The sequence below is a fragment of the Panulirus ornatus genome, chromosome 27, assembly GCF_036320965.1.
Source record: "Panulirus ornatus isolate Po-2019 chromosome 27, ASM3632096v1, whole genome shotgun sequence".
Lineage (NCBI taxonomy): Eukaryota > Metazoa > Arthropoda > Malacostraca > Decapoda > Palinuridae > Panulirus > Panulirus ornatus.
In genome coordinates this window covers 2934367-2956386 of record NC_092250.1, presented here as the reverse complement: position 1 = coordinate 2956386, position 22020 = coordinate 2934367, and the positions used below count along the sequence as shown (strand labels likewise).

Below are 22020 nucleotides of genomic sequence, written 5' to 3'. Positions count from 1 at the left end.
AATATTGTGGGTCAGAAAGTCTTTTTTTCCAATATATTTCACTTTATACACTGTCAACAAATACAATGTCTCAAATCAAAAGCTAACCTTATTTGTAGACTTAACGATGTATACGAAACCAAAAAAAGATAATCAATACTGTAGGGGCCATAAAACATCTCCCTCTACATACTGAAGGGGCTATAATAAACTTTCACTCTTCAGACTGAAGAGGACTACAAAAAAATTATATGTAGAGCTGACCGAGGACTGAAAATTTAGAAAAGACAGAGAAAACGAATAAGAACAAAAATCAAGGCAAGCAGATGTAAAACTGATGATAAGAAAAGAGAAGGAACCAGCAGAGTGACGTAGGGAGGGACCACACATTCACGGCACCTTCCTCTGTAGAGGCAGCTCACACACATAGTGCCTCTTGATGGAGCAGTCGCTGGTCACCAGGGCGTGCGGGTGATTTCTGTTGAGGTTCAACATCAGGCACGTTCGTTCTTGAGGGTCCCGTTCCCACTCACCGTAGGCGTTCTCTGGATCCCCCTTCTGTATGGATTCCCCAGACAGCCAGCGAATCTCCCCCTCTTCCTGTTGGCCCCCCAACCACAGGTAGTACTGGTGTATGTCGTAGACTGTCTGCGCCACTGTGGTGATGAGGTGTTGTGTTACATTCGTACGCGTTACTCACGCCTCCTGCTTACACACACACACACACACACACACACACACACACACACACACACACATATATATATATATATATATATATATATATATATATATATATATATATATATATATATATATATATATATATGTGTGTGTGTGTGGAATTGCCTCAACTAGCACTAATCTTTATTTCCATATGTGTATCACTAGCGCACACCCGAGGGAGTGCAAGCAAGGTGCACCATCTTACCTTTCTTGAACTCGTACAAGTAGGCGATGAGGGCGCCAAAGAACTCAGGCTGGGCCAGGTCGCCGCCCGCGCTCTGACAGAATGTCCGCGCTTCCTCCCAGCTCAACAACGGGACGAATTGGTGGATGTAGAAGCACTCGTTCAGCACCGCGCTGTACGGCTCCGGGCAGGAAGTTCCATCTAAGGGAGGAAACGTGGTACCGTCAGGGTTGAGGCCGTTCCTCGCCCTCAGCCAGTTAAAACATCCTAGCCACTACTCCAGGAGAAAACAAGGAACTTAATGTACGGGGAGTCCAGCATCCTCCACCTGCGTTACAGTTCCTAACTTAATCTAATCTCACTAAATGTATGACGCTCTGCGGTAGATCAGTTGTTTCGCAAACTTCACAAATTTTGTTTGACATCAGTAACCAACATACTCCCACGGCTTACAATCTCTGTAACTTTCGCATCATAAGATTTTGTTACAATCCATGCACTTACAGCAAACTTTGACGAAATTACTACGGGGTAGTTAAGCTGGGAAGTACTATAATTGTCACTTTTAACTTCAACTGTCAACTTGTGATTCAAATTACGCGAAGAAAGTAAAGATCGTAATTTTAGCAATGAAGACAAGCCTAGCTCCTCTCAAGGATACAAACAGGGTATGATTAATATTAATCAGCCCACTAACCCACCACACGAGTGAAAAAGCTAACCCTAACTGATTATGCAAATTCATGTTAATGCAACGAAAGTCTGACATCATCTGATTATATCACATGGGGCCATTCTTTTTAATTGTTGCGCTAACAGTAACTGCCAGTAAAACAGTCCACTACCAGGCAACCATCTCGGACACATTTCCAGCAGCCAGTGAAACAGATGCTCATGACTCACGCGAGGCGGTGGCGTTGATGTAGTACTTCAGCGCCTCTGTCAGCAGTTCGCCTGTGGTCGGTCTTTCCTCCTGGTCGGAACCATCGCCTCGGGCGACACCGGCCCTCGACCCCTGCAGGATCGCCAATGCCGACACCACCAACAGCAACGTCCCACGATAACTCATACTGAAGAAGGCTCTGTAGGAAGTCAGGAGTAGACAAGAGTAAACTGTAAGGGATGGTTGTGAAATATGATGGGATTCCATAAACCTGCTGTCATCATTTCATACATAAAAGAGTTTTACTTTATATTTTTTTAGGAGGACGTGTTGCCTGTAGCGCAGAACTACAAATAAACTGTACAAAATCATCTAATCTAGCTAGACCCTTACAGGTTATGACCAAGGTTAGGTTTGAAGGTTAAAGTGTGACTCCTGCCTTGTTACGCAGGCAACATGATGTGGTTAAATGTTGAATGTGTTTAACTGGAGTGATGGAAGATTTGTGGTTCGTATGTACGAGTGTTGACTGCAACAAAACCTTCCATTATTGATATGTATGTGTTTTGGTGTTAATACCTATCTAAGGCTAAGATCGTTACACCAAAATTCGAACCATTTCCCTAAGAAACAGAAAAAAAAATTGTGTTCCCTTGCTGGGAAACACTGCTCAGACCAACAGGATAGTAAGGCGGTAACCTTGGATTACGTACATTTTTTTCTCTTCTATGAGCATAAAGTATGGAGCGCCATGGTAGTAGAAAAAAGAAAATGTTATGCAGTCACTTCCTGATGTAGATGACAGCGTAGGTTCCACCTGCGGAACAATAATTACAGCTAACTGGCTCCAGCCAAAATAGATACTAAAGTTTCGTTATCCTTTGGGGTTATGATAATGAAATTCATTATAATAAAGTATCTTAATGAGCCTTTATTTTTTGGTTTATGGGTAACTGAAATCTTATACAATTCAGAACTAGCAAGTATAGGTGGAACATATCTAGCAGAAAGACACAACGTTATCGGATATTTGTAATGCATAAGGGAAATTATGGCAACCATGAGACCAACACAGCCGCAGCTGGGCCCACAGCAACAACCTTGTCATTGGCTTAAGTCACACCCAGGACGAGGAACGAAATTGGTAATGTCTGACTCACACACACACACACACACAAAAGGCCCATCCCTCTGCCTGGCTCATTCCTCTGGATAGCTCTGTGTTGAGGTATATGATAATTCGGGGCCTTTATATAAGTTTGTAAATATCTAAAATGTATTCATTCTAAGTAGTTTATCTAACTTTTAGTGTAGATGGCAAAATTTTATTCGACCAATCGGTGCACTGTCGGCAAAATAACCTCTGCATTTTTTTTAAGTGACGTCATAGTACTTCTGAGGAGATATTTTGTTGGTAAGTCACCGTAATACCACAAATATGGGTGGAAGGAGATATAGAGCGAATGGTAAACTCCAATATCTTATTCAGACAGTGGAAAGGTTTATGAGTATAATGGAAAATGTGCAGTTAAGAAAAAAGGTGATATACGCGTAGAAAGTTATACAATGTGTGAAAATGTGTGAACGCTATATTCAACAAGGCCGTATTTTATGACTTCTTTCCCATTTGCCATTTGTTTACATCGTCCATCGATGCCATTTTACTTAAGACTTTGAAACAAACACAGCTGCTATAAAAAAAAACTAAAGCAGTACACACTTTAATACACTTACACATTCCTTACCTTAAATACAATTTCTTATGTTTGGCGTGACGTCACAAGTATAAAGATATCAATATGCCGACATTTACATGATTCGATACCAATACATTGTACTTAATCCTTCTCATTACTAAAGACAATAAAAGAAAATGTTTTGATTGATATATAATTACCGTCTTCTGTCAGACATTTCAATATAGTCAATAACTTATTTTTTCTGGCGAGAGAATGGTTTAGTACACAGAAGAACGTTCGCTTGGAGTGTAACTTGACGTGTTTAAACCATAAAGAACCAGATTAGAATAAGTGCGTCCTTGATTGAAAATATCTTGACTTTTGCCTTGTGTACTTGTCCTTGTTACCAACCCTCAGACTGATTTCTATCATATATCTTAGCAGTTTTAAGTGCAATACCATGGAACACGAGGAACAATTACACAATAACTGTAAAGTGCTTTAGAAAATCTCATTTGATTATCACCACAGACCGATTCCATCACCTTCTTACGCTCGCCTAAGTGATCAACTATACAGTCCACGGTAAGATAAGCCTATTTTTCTTTTAATAGTGATATCAATGTCTCGTGTAAGCTTGGGTTCGCTAGGGTGTGCTTAGCTACGCCAGGTCAGGCAGCCTAAGGTAATGTGTGCCAAATTTCATACTTTTATAAACCGGACCTCACAATTTCCATAATATTTAAGCTTTCCTCACTTTATAGGTACCAAACCTTGTCACTTAGAGTAGTACTGAATAAGTTCTCGTACGAGTAACTTAATTGTTCTAACTACAAGGAGTCTACTGATATGCTTCATCCAAGCTATTTTTCTTGTGCCCTTAAACTGGAACTTTATCAGGCAAAGTTGCCCTAACGTTCTCAGTGCCCCGCCTAGTCTATATAATTGTCGCCATTTTATCATCAGTATGCACAACTTATCCTCGTATAGTTATAGATATCGCTATATACTCGTTAGCTGTTATTTTTAAGAGCTCACTATAAACAATCCCATCCACCTCATTACTTACCCCACACAAACACTTACCGGGTGATCCGGGTGACCCTCCTGGCTCAGTGGTCTGGGAGGGACTGCTCAGCCGTAGGGTGGGGCTGTCATGGTGTACGTTCATCGGATGGAAAAAAAAAAAACTTTATGCTGTTATAATTAGTTCTAATCAACATTCTTCTCCTTTATCAGTGTTTACGTAACACGTTGCGTAAGTTTGCTAGTGTCTTTGTGACTACGAATTTGTGCTCTGTGAGGAAGGAGCTTACGTTCTTGGGACATTTGAACATTCTATGCTGTTACATAGCCTTTTAAACTTTCGTTTGCTGTCCGCTTTTGTTACTGTATTGTTCAGCTTATACCATTCATTCAGTGCTCTTGTACTATAAAAGGTCTCCTTTACGTTCTTTTTCAACAAGTTTCAAGTTTTAACCCAGATTGTTCACTGTCTATATCAGTGTAGTTTGTAAACTTAGAGGCTGTGATCAGGTCACCCCTCACTCTTCTGTCTTCTATGATGGGCAGTTCTTAAGTTTACCCCAGACGCTTCACATGCCCTGGTTCAATCAGTTGACCGCACGTCGACCCCGGTATACCACATCGTTCCAATTTACTCTGTTCCTTGCACACCTTTCACTCTCCTGCATGTTCAGGCCCCGATCGCACAAAATCTTTTTCACTCCATCTTTCCACCTCCAATTCAGTCTCCCACTTCTCGTTCCCTCCACCTCTGACACATATCCTCTTTGTCAATCTTTCCTCACTCATTCTCTCCATGTGACCAAACCATTTCAATACACCCTCTTCTGCTCTCTCAACCACTCTTTTTATTACCACACATCTTTCTTACCCTTTCATTACTTACTCGATCAAACCACCTTACACCACATATTGTCCTCAAACATCTCATTTCCAACACATCCAATCTTCGCACGACTCTACTATAGCCCACGCCTCGCATCCATATAACATTTTTGGAACCACTATTCCTTCAAACATACCCATTTTTGCTTTCCGAGATAATGGTCTCGTCTTCCACACATTTTTTACTGCTCCCAGAACTTTCGCCCCCTCCCCCACCCTGTGACTCACTTCCGCTTCCATGGTTCCATCCGCTGCCAAATCCACTCCCAGATCTAAAACACTTCACTTCCTCCAGTTTTTCTCCATTCAAACTTACGTAGCAAGGACGCCATTTGGTATACATGCATGTTTACCAAATGGCGTCCTAGCTACGTCTATTCGTTGTACATCAACTGACTTTTATTTCTCTCGTGTCTCCCCTGATGATGTGATTATTACACGAAAGTGCACTTGGGAACTTATCGTGTTCATTTCCCCGTGGACTCATAGGAATATATATATATATATATATATATATATATATATATATATATATATATATATATATATTTTTTTTATACTTTGTCGCTGTCTCCCGCGTTTGCGAGGTAGCGCAAGGAAACAGATGAAAGAAATGGCCCAACCCCCCCCCCCCATACACATGTATATACATACGTCCACACACGCAAATATACATACCTACACAGCTTTCCATGGTTTACCCCAGACGCTTCACATGCCTTGATTCAATCCACTGACAGCACGTCAACCCCGGTATACCACATCGCTCCAATTCACTCTATTCCTTGCCCTCCTTTCACCCTCCTGCATGTTCAGGCCCCGATCACACAAAATCTTTTTCACTCCATCTTTCCACCTCCAATTTGGTCTCTCTCTTCTCTTCGTTCCCTCCACCTCCGACACATATATCCTCTTGGTCAATCTTTCCTCACTCATTCTCTCCATGTGCCCAAACCACTTCAGAACACCCTCTTCTGCTCTCTCAACCACGCTCTTTTTATTTCCACACATCTCTCTTACCCTTACGTTACTCACTCGATCAAACCACCTCACACCACACATTGTCCTCAAACATCTCATTTCCAGCACATCCATCCTCCTGCGCACAACTCTATCCATAGCCCACGCCTCGCAACCATACAACATTGTTGGAACCACTATTCCTTCAAGCATACCCATTTTTGCTTTCCGAAATAATGTTCTCGACTTCCACACATTCTTCAAGGCCCCCAGAATTTTCGCCCCCTCCCCCACCCTATGATCCACTTCCGCTTCCATGGTTCCATCCGCTGCCAGATCCACTCCCATATATCTAAAACACTTCACTTCCTCCAGTTTTTCTCCATTCAAACTCACCTCCCAATTGACTTGACCCTCAACCCTACTGTACCTAATAACCTTGCTCTTATTCACATTTACTTTATATATATATATATATATATATATATATATATATATATATATATATATATATATATATTTCACCTTTTTCAAATGTACCGGTACATCTGTCACTAGGACAACTACAGGGCATTACGCATTTCTGCTGGAAAAAAAAGTCTAGCCTTCCTGTATATCATCCATTGCCTTCCTCTGAGATCGCCATTATGCCATTAATACAATGATCTTTTCCTTTAAAAATGCCAATAGCAGCCGCTTTTGATATCTCCTCTCAGTTTAAACAATACTTTCGCAGTCTCTCAGGCACATTACACCCCATTCTCCTTTTCCTGCAAATGCTGGACGACCTTATGCTACAACTTCACTCATTAGCAAGGAATACAATGGTAAGAAATAGGACTTGTTTTTTCATCGATATATATATATATATATATATATATATATATATATATATATATATATATATATATATATATATTTTTTTTTATACCTCGTCGCTGTCTCCCGCGGTTGCGAGGTAGCGCAAGGAAACAGACGAAAGAAATGGCCCAACCCCCCCCATACACATGTACATACACACGTCCACACACGCAAATATACATACCTACACAGCTTTCCATGGTTTACCCCGGACGCTTCACATGCCTTGATTCAGTCCACCGACAGCACGTCAACCCCTGTATACCACATCGCTCCAATTCACTCTATTCCTTGCCCTCCTTTCACCCTCCTGCATGTTCAGGCCCCGATCACACAAAATCCTTTTCACTCCATCTTTCCACCTCCAATTTGGTCTCCCTCTTCTCCTCGTTCCCTCCACCTCCGACACATATATCCTCTTGGTCAATCTTTCCTCACTCATTCTCTCCATGTGCCCAAACCATTTCAAAACACCCTCTTCTGCTCTCTCAACCACGCTCTTTTTATTTCCACACATCTCTCTTACCCTTACGTTACTTACTCGATCAAACCACCTCACACCACACATTGTCCTCAAACATCTCATTTCCAGCACATCCATCCTCCTGCGCACAACTCTATCCATAGCCCACGCCTCGCAACCATACAACATTGTTGGAACCACTATTCCTTCAAACATACCCATTTTTGCTTTCCGAGATAATGTTCTCGACTTCCACACATTTTTCAAGGCTCCCAAAATTTTCGCCCCCTCCCCCACCCTATGATCCACTTCCGCTTCCATGGTTCCATCCGCTGACAGATCCACTCCCAGATATCTAAAACACTTCACTTCCTCCAGTTTTTCTCCATTTAAACTCACCTCCCAATTGACTTGACCCTCAACCCTACTGTACCTAATAACCTTGCTCTTATTCACATTTACTCTTAACTTTCTTCTTCCACACACTTTACCAAACTCAGTCACCAGCTTCTGCAGTTTCTCACATGAATCCGCCACCAGCGCTGTCTCCCCCGTTAGCGAGGTAGCGCAGGGAAACAGACGAAAGAATGGCCCAGCCCACCCATATACACATGTATATACATAAACGTCCACACACGCACATATACATACCCATAAATTTCAACGTATACATACATATACATAGACAGACACATACATATATACACATGTGCATATCCATACTTGCTGCCTTCATCCATTTTCGTCGCTACCCCGCCACACATGAAATGGCACCCCTTCCCCTTGCGTGCGCGCAAAGTAGCGCTAGGAAAAGACAACAAAGGCCACATTCGTTCACACTCAGTCTCTAGCTGTCATGTGTAATGCACCGACACAGTAGCTTCCCTTCCACATCCAGGCCCCACAAAACTTTCCATGGTTTACCCCAAACGCTTCACATGCCCTGGTTCAATCCATATACAGCACTTCGACCCCGACCCCGATAGGAGGTCAAGAGAAAGGTGCAAGAGGTGAAAAAGAGGGCAAATGAGAGTTGGGGCGAGAGAGTATCATTAAATTTTAGGAGAATAAAAAGATGTTCTGGAAGGAGGTAAATAAAGTGCGGAAGACAAGGGAGCAAATGGGAACTTCAATGAAAGGGGCCAATGGGGAGGTTATAACAAGTGGTGATGTGAGAAGGAGATGGAGTGAGTATTTTGAAGGTTTGTTGAATGTGTTTGATGATAGAGTGGCAGATTTAGGGTGTTTTGGTCGAGGTGGTGTGCAAAGTGAGAGGGTTAGGGAAAATGATTTGGTAAACAGAGAAGAGGTAGTAAAAGCTTTGCGGAAGATGAAAGCCGGCAAGGCAGCAGGTTTGCATGGCATAGCAGTGGAATTTATTAAAAAAGGGGGTGACTGTATTGTTGACTGGTTGGTAAGGTTATTTAATGTAGGTATGATTCATGTTGAGGTGCCTGAGGATTGGCGGAATGCGTGCATAGTGCCATTGTATAAAGGCAAAGGGGATAAGAGTGAGTGCTTAAATTACAGAGGTATAAGTTTGTTGAGTATTCCTGGTAAATTATATGGGAGGGTATTGATTGAGAGGGTGAAGGCATGTACAGAGAGCATCAGATTGGGGAAGAGCAGTGTGGTTTCAGAAGTGGTAGAGGATGTGTGGATCAGGTGTTTGCTTTGAAGAATGTATGTGAGAAATACTTAGAAAAGCAAATGGATTTGTATGTAGCATTTATGGATCTGGAGAAGGCATATGATAGAGTTGATTGAGATGCTCTGTGGAAGGTACTAAGAATATGTGGTGTGGGAGGCAAGTTGTTAGAAGCAGTGAAAAGTTTTTATCGAGGATGTGAGGCATGTGTACGTGTAGGAAGAGAGGAAAGTGATTGGTTCTCAGTGAATGTAGGTTTGCGGCAGGGGTGTGTGATGTCTCCATGGTTGTTTAATTTGTTTATGGATGGGGTTGTTAGGGAGGTGAATGCAAGAGTTTTGGAAAGAGGGGCAAGTATGCAGTCTGTTGGGGATGAGAGCTTGGGAAGTGAGTCTCTTGTTGTTCGCTGATGATACAGCACTGGTGCCTGATTCATGTGAGAAACTGCAGAAGCTGGTGACTGAGTTTGGTAAAGTGTGTGAAAGAAGAAAGTTAAATGTGAATAAGAGCAAGGTTACTAGGTACAGTAGGGTTGAGGGTCAAGTCAGTTGGGAGGTAAGTTTGAATGGAGAAAAACTGGAGGAAGTAAAGTGTTTTAGATATCTGGGAGTGGATCTGGCAGCGGATGGAACCATGGAAGCGTAAGTGAATCATAGGGTGGGGGAGGGGGCGAAAATCCTGGGAGCCTGGAAGAATGTGTGGAAGTCGAGAACATTATCTCGGAAAGCAAAAATGGGTATGTTTGAAGGAATAGTGGTTCCAACAATGTTGTATGGTTGCGAGGCGTGGGCTATGGATTGAATTGTGCGCAGGAGGGTGGATGTGCTAGAAATGAGATGTTTGAGGACAATATGTGGTGTGAGGTGGTTTGATAAGAGCGTGGTTGAGAGAGCAGAAGAGGGTGTTTTGAAATGGTTTGGGCACATGGAGAGAATGAGTGAGGAAAGATTGACCAAGAGGATATATGTGTCAGAGGTGGAGGGAACGAAGAGAGGTGGGAGACCAAATTGGAGGTGGAAAGATGGAGTGAAAAAGATTTTGAGTAATCGGCGGGCAAGGAATAGAGTGAATTGGAACGATGTGGTATACCGCGGTCGACGTGCTGTCAGTGGATTGAACCAGGGCATGTGAAGCGTCTGGGGTAAACCATGGAAAGTTCTTTGCGGCCTGGATGTGGAAATGGAGCTGTTTTTGGTGCATTATACATGACAGCTAGAGACTAAGTGTGAACGAATGTGGCCTTTGTTGTCTTTTCCTAGTGCTACCTCGCGCACATGCGGGGGGAGGGGGTTGTCATTTCATGTGTGGTGGGGTGGCGACGAGAATGAATAAGGGCAGCAAGTATGAATTATGTACATGTGTATATATGTATTTGTCTCTGTGTGTATATATATGTATACGTTGAGATGTATAGGTATGTATATGTGCGTGTGTGGACGTGTATGTATAAACATGTGTATGTGGGTGAGTTGGGCTATTCTTTCGTGTTTCCTTGCGCTATATATATATATATATATATATATATATATATATATATATATATATATATATATATATATATATATATGTGTGTGTGTGTGTGTGTGTGTGTGTGTGTGTGTGTGTGTGTGTGTGTGTGTGTGTAACAGGACGGAATAGGCTGGGAAATAATGGGGTTGTATGTTGGGTTTGTAAACATTTGGCCGACTCCAGTGAGGTCTGTCGCCTCACTCACGCATCGCGAGATTTCTGATTAAGGATATTCTTGCAAAATCAGTTAGTAGTAATTAAAACTTTAGATTGGAAGAGTAATGAAAGAAACAGTTATTGTGACAACGAAAATTTATCGTGTGAAAAAGTGAATTAGTGGAGCAATTAACGAAGGAAATTGAAATAATTGCTTTAGTAATACAACAAATGGCATCCTACATTACGCAGAATAAAGAGGGGATCACTGATTATCCAACCTCCTTGGAGACACTTTACCCAGCCCTTGGAGAATAACATAACATCTACTACGAATCCCTGTAAGCCATACCTCGCTGTTACACAGGATATCTGCATCCGGGAAGCCATATCTCGCACTGTTACGCAGGATGTTTCAAACGAAGTGTGCAAGGCTCATTCCTATGTAAAGGTAACGCGCTACTAAAGTCTACAGGGGACACTGGTAACTTCCATTCCAATAGGGCACCAGTAAAGGCCGAACAAGAGTGCGGGTCAATCAACAGTAGGGACTTCAAGAGAATCTTAGTAGTATGTGAATGGAAACAGTGAGCTGTACGTAGAACGTACGCTGGGTGCACCGCGCTACATGTGAATAGTGTACGTACAGGGAGACTTTCCCCGGGGAAAGTTGAACGTGGCTGTCGCTTAGCAAGGACTGCTGCACGCCCGGATCACCGTGCACGTACAGACCGAATTGACGAAAAGGACATGTGTAACCAGTTATGTTCCCTTAAGTGAACTTTTACCCACAGAGACTGAGCCGCAAGTGAGTGTTATGCTGGGCGGCCAGAATTAGTGTAATGCTTGTTTTGAAGTGTTTGGGTTCATTAACAAAATTTCTCTTACACTTGTGAATTAGTTTTACGTATTATTAGCATCTGTGTTAGGATGGATGCCACATTATTTCTACCATTGTTATTAGGATTAGATATTAAATGTAAGAATTTCCTTGGCCTTTCCTTAGCCTGTTGGAAATGAGTAGTCACAGTATGCTTGGCAGTCCATTGGCCAAGTTGGTTCATTACTGTTCTCATTACGGGGTTTACATAAACCAAGGCAATCGTACTTGATCAACAATCAAAATAGTAACTAGTAACAACTCTCCTTTCTCTTGCCCCCATATATATATATATATATATATATATATATATATATATATATATATATATATATATATATATATATATTTACAGACATATACATGTACATATTAATATTTGCTTACCTTTTTCCATTCCTGTCGCTACCCTGTCGCCTAGGAAACAGCATGGCTACCCCCTGCTTCAGCAAGGTAGCATCAAGGAAAATGACAAAAAGGGCCACATTCGTTCACCTTAGTCTCTAGCAGTCATGTGTAATGCACCAAAACCACAGCTCCCTATCCACATCCAGTCCCCATAGACCTTTCCCTGGTTTACCCCAGATGTTTCACGTGCCCTTAGCTTTTACTGGTCAAGAGTGAAGGAGAGAATTTTTCCTCATAAGAATAACAATTTCCATGAGTTGTGTTATATTTTACCATACTGAAGGTTTAGTGAAAATTCCTTGAAAATTCATGTTCGTCAATCTTAATCTTAAGAACACAGGAAAGTGAAAATAGAATTCATAACATAGACATTTATTTATTATAACAGCTGAAGGTAAATAAAAGATATAACACACCTCGGACTCATCACTCGAGCCTGACAACAATATGTCAACAAGTTCTAAACTATTTTGAGCTTTATCTCAATGCCATTTTAACTTTCACTGAATGAAGGTGTATCAGATTATTATTACATTTTTCTTAAAAAGAACATGATCCTTTGAGGTCAAATGTAAGGCATATAATTTGAAATTCTATATAGACAATAATCAGCTAATATCAACATCCATCAACCCTCAGAAGAGTAATAGCCATTGAAATCTAGTCTGTTGAGAAGGTCCTGACGGCAGGAGTCCATTCTAATGCGTTGTCCAACCTTCACCAGCACTGAAATTAAAGAGGTAAACAATGGAGTGAGGTCATGTATTTTTAGTGTGACAAGCATTTTACACTAAAAAATTAAATTTTTCCAACAGATGGTAATAAAACCCTGAAATCATATAGTTCTTAAATCAGAATGTTTCATACATGGGCAAATGAATGAGGAATAAACCAAAGTATCATTACATCTATTTAGCAGGATCAGTATTAATGAGTGAGAAATGAATAAGGAAAACATCATACTGCTGTAATTATCTCGTATGTTAAGGAATGCAGTGATAAAGCTCAAAGCTTTGTCTGTTACATACAAGCCAGTATAGTTTAAACAATATCTGTCCAAAGTATTTATTTAATTGTCAGCATGCAGAAAAGCACAATTCTAAAGCAAAAGCAATTTTTCAAGAATAATGATCAATTAAGCTATGATTTAATGTGGAATATTCCTATCTTCACCTCAAAAATATCATAAATGTTAGATATCAAGTTGAACAGATAATGATGATTTCTGAGGCAGAAAATCTTGTGAAAATGGCAGAAACAGTAACAGAAATAGTGTGAACAAATGTTCAATATAAATCTAATTCTGAGAAAGTAAAATCATTCTCTGTCTAGAATATCACATTCCAAAAATAAACATCTTCCAGGAAGTTGGAGTCATCTTGATGTGTATAATACATGAGTGCCCTGATGCAGTCAAAATCTGTCACAGAAGAACAAAGAGAAACTGAAAAATATTTCTAGCATCACCATGTATATTATCATGCAATAAGTTCAGGCTGTACTGTTTAACTACACTTTAATCACATACTGAGATCTAATAAGTTCTTCATAAGATCCAAGGCACTTTTACCCTTATAATTTGTATCGTTCTCTTAACATCTGGACAGTCACTTGGATACAAAGTCTAACCAATGTATAAATACATGTTTTACATCTCCACATCCATCATACATTTAAGTCTGTTAAAATCAAATCCATTACTCATTTCAACTTAATGGAAGAGAAGGAAATTTAAGGATACCCTAACTATCATGTGTTTCTTAGAACATAGTCATGAACCATGAAAGGTAAATTTACAACAGAGAAATTTTTTACTATACAATATTACTTCAAGTTTTATAAATGCACAGAATGATTCAATCTGAAATTTATCCATTCCCTTATTGATAAAAATTATGAACATATAAAAATATTATGCATGTTCACTGTTTCCTACATTAGTGAGAAAATACCAGAAACAAAGGAAGACATGGCCCCATTCATTCACATCCACTCTCTAGCTATCATGTATAATGCACCAAATCCACATCCTCCTATCCAGAACAAAGCCCCACCGACTTTTCTGTGGTTTCCCCTTGCCACTTCATATAGCCTGGTTAAGCCTTCATCCATTCCTGGTGCTACCCTGCCCCACAGGAAACAGCATCACTACTCCCTGCTTCAGTGAGGTAGTGCCAGGAAAACACAAAAAAGGCCACATTCGTTCACAGTCTCTAGCTGTTATGTGTAATGCACCAAAAACACAGCTCCCTATCCACATTCAGGCATCACAGACTTTTTCTATGGTTTACCCAAGATGTTTCACATGCCCTGGATTAGTCCACTGACAGCATGTCGACCCCAGTATACCACATTATTCCAATGGGAGAAACAAATACATCTTGAAATATCCAGAAAAGCACTAAATAACCACTCTTCCAACTCAGTCTTAAACACCACCCCACCAGACATACACCCATCAGAATCAACATTATCCAGATATATATTAATTACACTTTCATATCTGTGCTTTGGAAACCACTCATCTCTGTACCGTTAAAATGTACAAACAAAAGTGCAACATATCTTAAGTACCCTCAACCCCAAGATGCAACTTCCATGTTGAAGACACTGAACACACATTCCTAAATTGTTCTGCATTTGCCTCACACAGACACATACAAAATCAGCAAACTCTTTGACATATGGTATTGACATGTGATGCGACTGGCTTTCTGAACACTATGGAATCCGTACAGAAGGCAAGGAAATCTTAGGGCAGGAAGGTAAGTAAAGTGTAATGAACAGATGTAGAAAAGGTAAGTGGGTGACTTAGTTAAAACTTATTAACTAATATCAAATGAAACTTTCTTTTTAAATTGCTATACACTACAGACCAACAGGAAAAATGAAAGAGTGAAAAGCTTTGCCATGTAACTTATCACTGATAACCTAACTATGAAGGCAACTGATTTCTAAAAAAATGCATTTTTTTCTTACTTGTTAGCCATTTCCCATGTTAGTGAGATAGTGACAGGCACAGATGAAGAAAGACCGTACCTGCTAACACCCATTCTCAAGCTGTCATTTGTAATGCACTAAAAGGATGTGAGCAGATGCAGCCTTTCTTCGTGTATTCCTGGTGCTACTTTGCTAATGCTAATGGAATCAGTTGGCTTCTTAGGTAGGCTAATGGTAAGTTACATGACAAAGTTTTTCCACTCATTACTGTCCCTAGGGTAGGGGAGAAAGAATTTTATCAACAAATTCTCTGTGTTTCATAGAAAGACAACTAAATGGGGCAGGAGTGGGGTGCTGAAAATCTTCCTCTTCTTGTATTTCAGTTTCTAAAGGACAGAATTAACAAATGGTGTTACCTCCGAAATCTTTAGTGGAGGGGTATATATAGTCTCATGCCATCCACCATCTTTGAAAGTAGTTTATTGGGAAAAGAAAAATAATCAGGTGCTAGCTATCCACAGGAGACATAATCAGGGCACTTCCATATCTGTATGATTTCTTTTGGAGGAGGAGTTTTTGCAGAAAAAGGAACATATTATATTTTAAGGTATTATAGTATGTGCAGGGTATGATTGATGATAAGAACTTAGAATATCACTTGGTGATGGACAAACAGTAAGGCAGGTAAAGTTCATTGACAGTCCTGGGTAATGGTGTTTTTTTTCTAGCTCGAAACTGTGGTAACCCAGAATGGGAAGTAGTCAATGGACATTACCCAGCACAGTAAATCTGAACTTTTCTTCTTTTTTTTTCTGTACATCCAATATGTCATTTCTCACTAAGCTGCAGGATGATCCATGCAGAATTGTCTGTAAAGTACCATGGTAACTTCCCACTGTACTTAAGAGTGACCTAAGCAAAATATTTTGTAAAATACCATGATTACTTACATCTCTAGACACTTACATACCACAAATGAAGAATTCTTGATTACAGTTTTTTGTGACTATATTGGATTATCACAGAATATATTGTTCTTTATGATGGATAGGGATTTATAAGACATTAAGATTATAAATAACAGTAGGTTGTGAATATTATGATACAAAAACACTTAGCTGCAGTGAATTGTACAAACTTCAAGAATTCTAATTGCTTTACGCTCAAAATGCATGGTTTCAGCAGCCTGAGTGCCAGCGTACATATAAATGTAAATATCATTACCTCGTGTAGTTTATCCTCCTCCTCCTCCATTAGAGCTTCAAGGAATGGAAGAGCAAAAAAGCAAACATAAAAGATAAACAGCTGACATCTTTATCAACATCATCATAACATTCAATAATGTTATAAAACAAATCGTATGTTTTCATATCCATCGATACCCCGTCTGTTAATCAGTACAAAACATCATGCATACACGGTAAACAGCCTTTAAGTTAGACAATGAATAAAACATACTTTCTTCAAGCCTTTTAAAAATGTGAAGCAATTAAAACTAAGCAAAATCATAAACACATTCTATATTGTAATGCAATTAATAGCTTAGATTCTTTTTCCCTTTTAAAAGAAACAGCAAAGAGAAAATATAAAGTACTGAAATTCCTTCCCATATATATTATTAAGAGTTTTAGTGCTAACCTGGAAAGAAAAATACTGTATCATCATTATCATCATCATCATAATAATAATGATAATAATTATAAAATAATAACAACAACAATAATAATAACTACAATATTGAAAATAATGATAATATCAACACCATCTACCACCTTATTTAACATGTAAACATCATCATACATATAATGAATACATGAACAACATGAATTGTCCTGCTTATGATATGAACATGTACAGCTTCACGTGATTTATGAACACCAATGTATCTTTTGATGGAAAACTGGTAATAGCTAAATGCTAACTTGTTTGATTAATGATTAACATACAGTACACCATTTCTTTTAATATAAAAAACCAAATCTGTTCCCAAATTTTGACTAGAGAAAGAATCCATTAGTATCCTATTACTACATTTTATCCACTCCACTCTAAACTATACTTCACCTGCCTGGTCACCCAGCTTCATAAATAAATATAATTAAGCTGCAAACCACAAAAAATAGTGCTCAGAACAACTGCTGGCTTCCTAGCAACCACAAACATTCATCAATTTCACAGCAAAATGCAAACAAAATATTTCTCACCTCAATGTGCTTGGCATTTAGATCTCTGCACAGCACTAGACATTTCCCGTCCGAACCACTTTATAACCAACCACCCATCCCCAAGTAAAGAATAAAAAGCTTACTCCTGTGCACACCTTAACAACCTATACTCACAGATCCATCCTCCTCCCCAAAACACAACACTCATGAAATGCATTCACACCAAAATGCCCAACAAGCACTAAACAGTCATCTTCTCACTTACATTTGTGCAGGAAAGTAGCATGCTTCTGGAACTCTTGGTATGTGCTTTTCAGCGCATTAAACCCAGGATGCTCCATGATGCCTGATTCGCTGTTAGTTTGCCATGAATGAGAGAGAAACTGTTTACGGAAACGCAGCATTAGTGAGAACACGTCTCTCACCAGTTTCAAAACCACAGCACTATTACGGGTCAGAAAACACCTGTAGCAAGAGAAAGTTTGTGATATTATAAGTATATTATGCAACATTAGCTCACATGAAAAGTGTGTTGCAACATCATATGAGTGAAAGAGAGTACTTACCTACCTTGAGTACCTGTGATGAGATTTAGCTATAATGGCAAGGCAATTACTAAACACTCATTGCTTGATGAATAAAACAGTTCCTCTCAGCTGTCGCCTGCATTTCATACTTATCTATTCTTGGTTCATCTGGTACTGATTTGAATTAGGTTAAGTATTTTTTTAAATGTTTCTGTATTTATTCCATGCCTGCTTCTTATTTCTCATGGCACTATATTGGAAACATGTTCTTACTGCCTAGTTGATCTGCCATAAATTTTGATTTGATTTATGAAGATTTAATACTCTATATCCTCCTTGCTAAAAGGCTTTCAGATTTAACAAATTTTCTTTCATACCTTCAATTCGTAGCCATGGGCATCTCATAACATTTTCTTTCTAGACTATATAGCTGCAATTCTTTCAGATTTTCATGGTAGTTCATATGCTCCATCCCTTTGATTTTGCTGGACCAAGATAGATGCTGTATCAGCTAACATTTGATAATCTAATACAGTACACCCTATCAGCTAACATTCACTAATCTGATACAGTGTGTCTGAGGAGGTAACATTCACTAATCTATTTAAGTAGGACTGTATTCAAAATATTAATAGGTGAAGTTCAGGTATATCTTTAAACAAGCTGAGAATATGTGAAATCCTGCCAAGGGTTAATTACTACTACATACAATCAACAGTTTATTAAAGTACCTTGTTCATGCACACTAAATTACTATAACAGTAGCATTCTCACTTTTGCTTAGACTTACACATCATAAGTAATGCATTACCTTGAGAGTATGGAGTTGACTAGAGAGCTGTGAAGGTCATAAAGGTCATCAAGCGATGCTACTTTTTCACATAATTTTTGTTCAAATTTACTCCAACTGATCTGGTGCACCTGAAAAAGGGAAAGTAATGTGCTAGATATCGCTCTTTGGTGAAGATTCATCAGACCTTCCTATACTGAAAAAAATGAGATTGTAAAGATTTCTTTCATACTATTCGCCATTTCCCGCATTAGCGAGGTAGCGTTGAGAACAGAGGACTAGGCCCTTGAGGGAATATCCTCACCTGGGCCCCTTCTCTGTTCCCTCTTTTGGAAAATTAAAAAAAAAAAAAAAAAAAGTGAAAGGGGAGGATTTCCAGCCCCCCGCTCCCTCCCCTTTTAGTCGCCTTCTACGACATGCAGGGAATACGTGGGAAGTATTCTTTCTCCCCTATCCCCAGGGATTGTAAAGATGTGTATATATTTTTTATTATATTATTATACTTAATCACCATCAGTGAGGTAGCACCAGGAACAGACGAAGAACAGCCCATCCATACATATATATATATACACGTGCATATACATACACATGTACATATTCATACTCACCTGCCTTCATCCATTCCCGGTGCCACCCCACCCCAGAGGTGAAACCACAAGAAAATGCAAGATGCGAAGTGTCAAATGCTTTCGTATGATTACAACATCAGAACTGAGTACAGATAAAGAGAACCAGAATATAATATACCTGCTATGAAAGGGCAGGGCAGGCAAATAAATTAAGAAACAGGTGAAGGGATAAATGAACAAGTTACTTTCAGTGATATAACCTCTCTCAGGTTACAAACTCAGATTTACCTGTGTTCTGGGAAACACGTTTAAATCTTTTACATTTACAGTTATCGAATTTGTATAAACCAACATTTTGATTCATATCAGTATTTCTACTATGTTAAATAAGAGGCAATTCAGCAATATTTCTATCCATTATTGAGTTATTGCATATAATAATCTTAACACTGCTCACATTAAAGGGATGTATCCTAAGAGTCTCCAGGATTAACTTTCCAAAGGGACCGGCAGAGGATGGAGCCAGGCAGGGATTTTTCCTTGTAATCATATATGTGCATCACACATGCATTTTTCAAGTCCTCGCTCACATCATACAAATGTTGTCTAGCCAGAATAACCAATTAGAATAACATTATCCCATTTCTTGAGAAATTCAACTGCAATCCCATTCATTCCTGCCGCTTTACCACATTTGTAGTTGGTAGGCAGCCAACGAACAGGGAGGTATATTACCAGTACTTCCTGCCTGGGTATTAGGAGGTTTAGTGATGGCTGCATAGAAAGTCAGCACTTCAGTGGTTGTCAAGTCGCATTCCTCTGACCCAGATAGCTGTCTTTTCTTTTTGTCTCACCCACACACACATGGATTACTGGCATTCTGTCCAGAAACATGCATAATATTTGACAACACTCAATTCACACAACTCATTCATTGTAACTCTAAATTTTCCCGCAGTGAGCACTATGTGCTACCCTTGCCTTTTGGCAAAATGGTAGGAGCAGTAGGCAAAAGTTGTAGGTTGGAGCATTAGGTAGAAGTAGTAGGTGGTAGCATTAGGTACAAGTAGTCAGTAGGAACATCAGGTAGGAGCCTATGCAAGCACTACGCTTGAGTTGCCCTTTGCCAGTGGCCTTTTAAGGGTGACGTACTAAAGGCTAAGAAGCAGCATTGGAGTTCATTGGAGGCCATCCCTCATGAGGGAGTTCCATTTGGAACAGAAATCAGAGATATAGATAGATTGATGGACTTCATCATGAATCACTGTTTCATTTCTTTTTCTTTTTTAGAAATACAACAGAAATTACAATTTGCAAAAAATATTTAACAGTTTCTGTCAGCTCGAAATGAATGTCATTCAAAAATCGTCTAAAAACCAAACAAATGGAAAAAGGCTTCTATCCAAGTATGGTGGTCATGCATGGTCAGCAATTTATTGAATAATGTTAAAGATACTTATGTATGAATAATGTTAAAGTACTTATGTACATGTCACATGGCTATCTATAACATTATCGTTATTTAAAACCTCAGGACCCCCTCTATAAGGGCTCCTGCAGAAGGCTCCACTACAATCAGCTTCGAGGAAAAGAAGGATTGCTTTCTAGTGAGTTCTTCAACAAGACTCTATTCTGACAATACAACCTTACTGAAAGTAAATTTTCAATTAATGTGTAACCACAAGCAGGCGAAGTCCAATAATGTCATTTTATCTATATAGGAGCAGTTCTCTTTTCATGGCTTACCCACAGCTGCTGTACAGAATAATAAATAACTTGTCATTGTGTGCACCAGCTTTTTTGTTACCCAGTTCTATTGCCATCATTATCAAGATCATTCACTGTCTCTTTTCATTTGTGTCAGTAATTCAGAGGATTAATTTTGATGAAAATACTGAATGGTACACAGCTGCTTTACCTGACTAATAACATAAGCTTGTACAACAAGAAGGAAATGGTGCATCTCATGGCGAAAAAGGCAAACTTGATGAAATTGTTCGCTCTTGGAGAAATGGCCCTCTTTTTGCTGCCGACCTAACAGGAATAAAATACAATATGAGTTGTGATAATTATGGAAGCAGTATTCTATTCTAAAAATGAGAAATATATATATTTTTTTTTTTTTTCTTTTCAAACTATTCGCCATTTCCCGCATTAGCGAGGTAGCGTTAAGAACAGAGGACTGGGCCTTTGAGGGAATACCCTCACCTGGCCCAATTCTCTGTTCCTTCTTTTGGAAAATTGAAAAAAAAACAGAGGGGAGGATTTCCAGCCCCCCGCTCCCTCCCCTTTTAGTCGCCTTCTACGACACGCAGGGAATACGTGGGAAGTATTCTTAATCCCCTATCCCCAGGGATCCAAGGTGACTGAGTTTGGTAAAGTGTGTGGAAGAAGAAAGTTGAGAGTAAATGTGAATAAGAGCAAGGTTATTAGGTACAGTAGGGGTGAGGGTCAAGTCAATTGGGAGGTGAGTTTGAATGGAGAAAAACTGGAGGAAGTGAAGTGTTTTAGATATCTGGGAGTGGATCTGTCAGCGGATGGAACCATGGAAGCGGAAGTGGATCATAGGGTGGGGGAGGGGGCGAAAATTTTGGGAGCCTTGAAAAATGTGTGGAAGTCGAGAACATTATCTCGGAAAGCAAAAATGGGTATGTTTGAGGGAATAGTGGTTCCAACAATGCTGTATGGTTGCGAGGCGTGGGCTATGGATAGAGATGTGCGCAGGAGGATGGATGTGCTGGAAATGAGATGTTTGAGGACAATGTGTGGTGTGAGGTGG

At 39.6% G+C, this 22020-nt stretch overlaps 2 protein-coding genes across 9 annotated transcripts in view; both read right to left on the bottom strand.

The window, feature by feature from the left end:
- Window positions 1-19: 19 nt before the first annotated feature.
- Window positions 20-4616, bottom strand: LOC139757542 (uncharacterized). 3 transcript variants are annotated; one of them, XM_071678108.1, is made up of 4 exons: window positions 4538-4616; window positions 1793-1971; window positions 911-1090; window positions 20-635 (listed from the first exon to the last, which is right to left on the bottom strand). In XM_071678108.1, exons 2-4 carry the CDS (start codon window positions 1956-1958, stop codon window positions 370-372), a joined length of 612 nt encoding a protein of 203 aa, XP_071534209.1. In that variant the 5' UTR covers window positions 1959-1971; window positions 4538-4616; the 3' UTR covers window positions 20-369. The 3 variants fall into 3 exon arrangements, with proteins under 3 accessions (XP_071534209.1, XP_071534210.1, XP_071534208.1); XM_071678109.1 differs by having other exon boundaries at window positions 1793-1972; window positions 4548-4585; XM_071678107.1 differs by lacking the exon at window positions 4538-4616 and adding an exon at window positions 2486-2523.
- A 7987-nt stretch (window positions 4617-12603) lies between these two features.
- Window positions 12604-22020, bottom strand: part of Grip163 (gamma-tubulin complex component 6) — a 94425-nt gene continuing 85008 nt past the window's right edge. For 5 of the 6 annotated variants that reach the window (XM_071678100.1, XM_071678101.1, XM_071678096.1 and 2 more), the window contains 4 exons: window positions 21160-21275; window positions 18691-18800; window positions 17618-17817; window positions 12604-12973 (listed from right to left, as the gene is read on the bottom strand). In XM_071678100.1, coding sequence (XP_071534201.1) covers window positions 12876-12973; window positions 17618-17817; window positions 18691-18800; window positions 21160-21275 — 524 coding nt within the window. In that variant the 3' untranslated portion in view covers window positions 12604-12875. Of the gene's footprint in view, window positions 12974-16411; window positions 16447-17617; window positions 17818-18690; window positions 18801-21159; window positions 21276-22020 lie in introns of all 6 variants that reach the window. The other variant, XM_071678097.1, reaches the window with a different exon arrangement.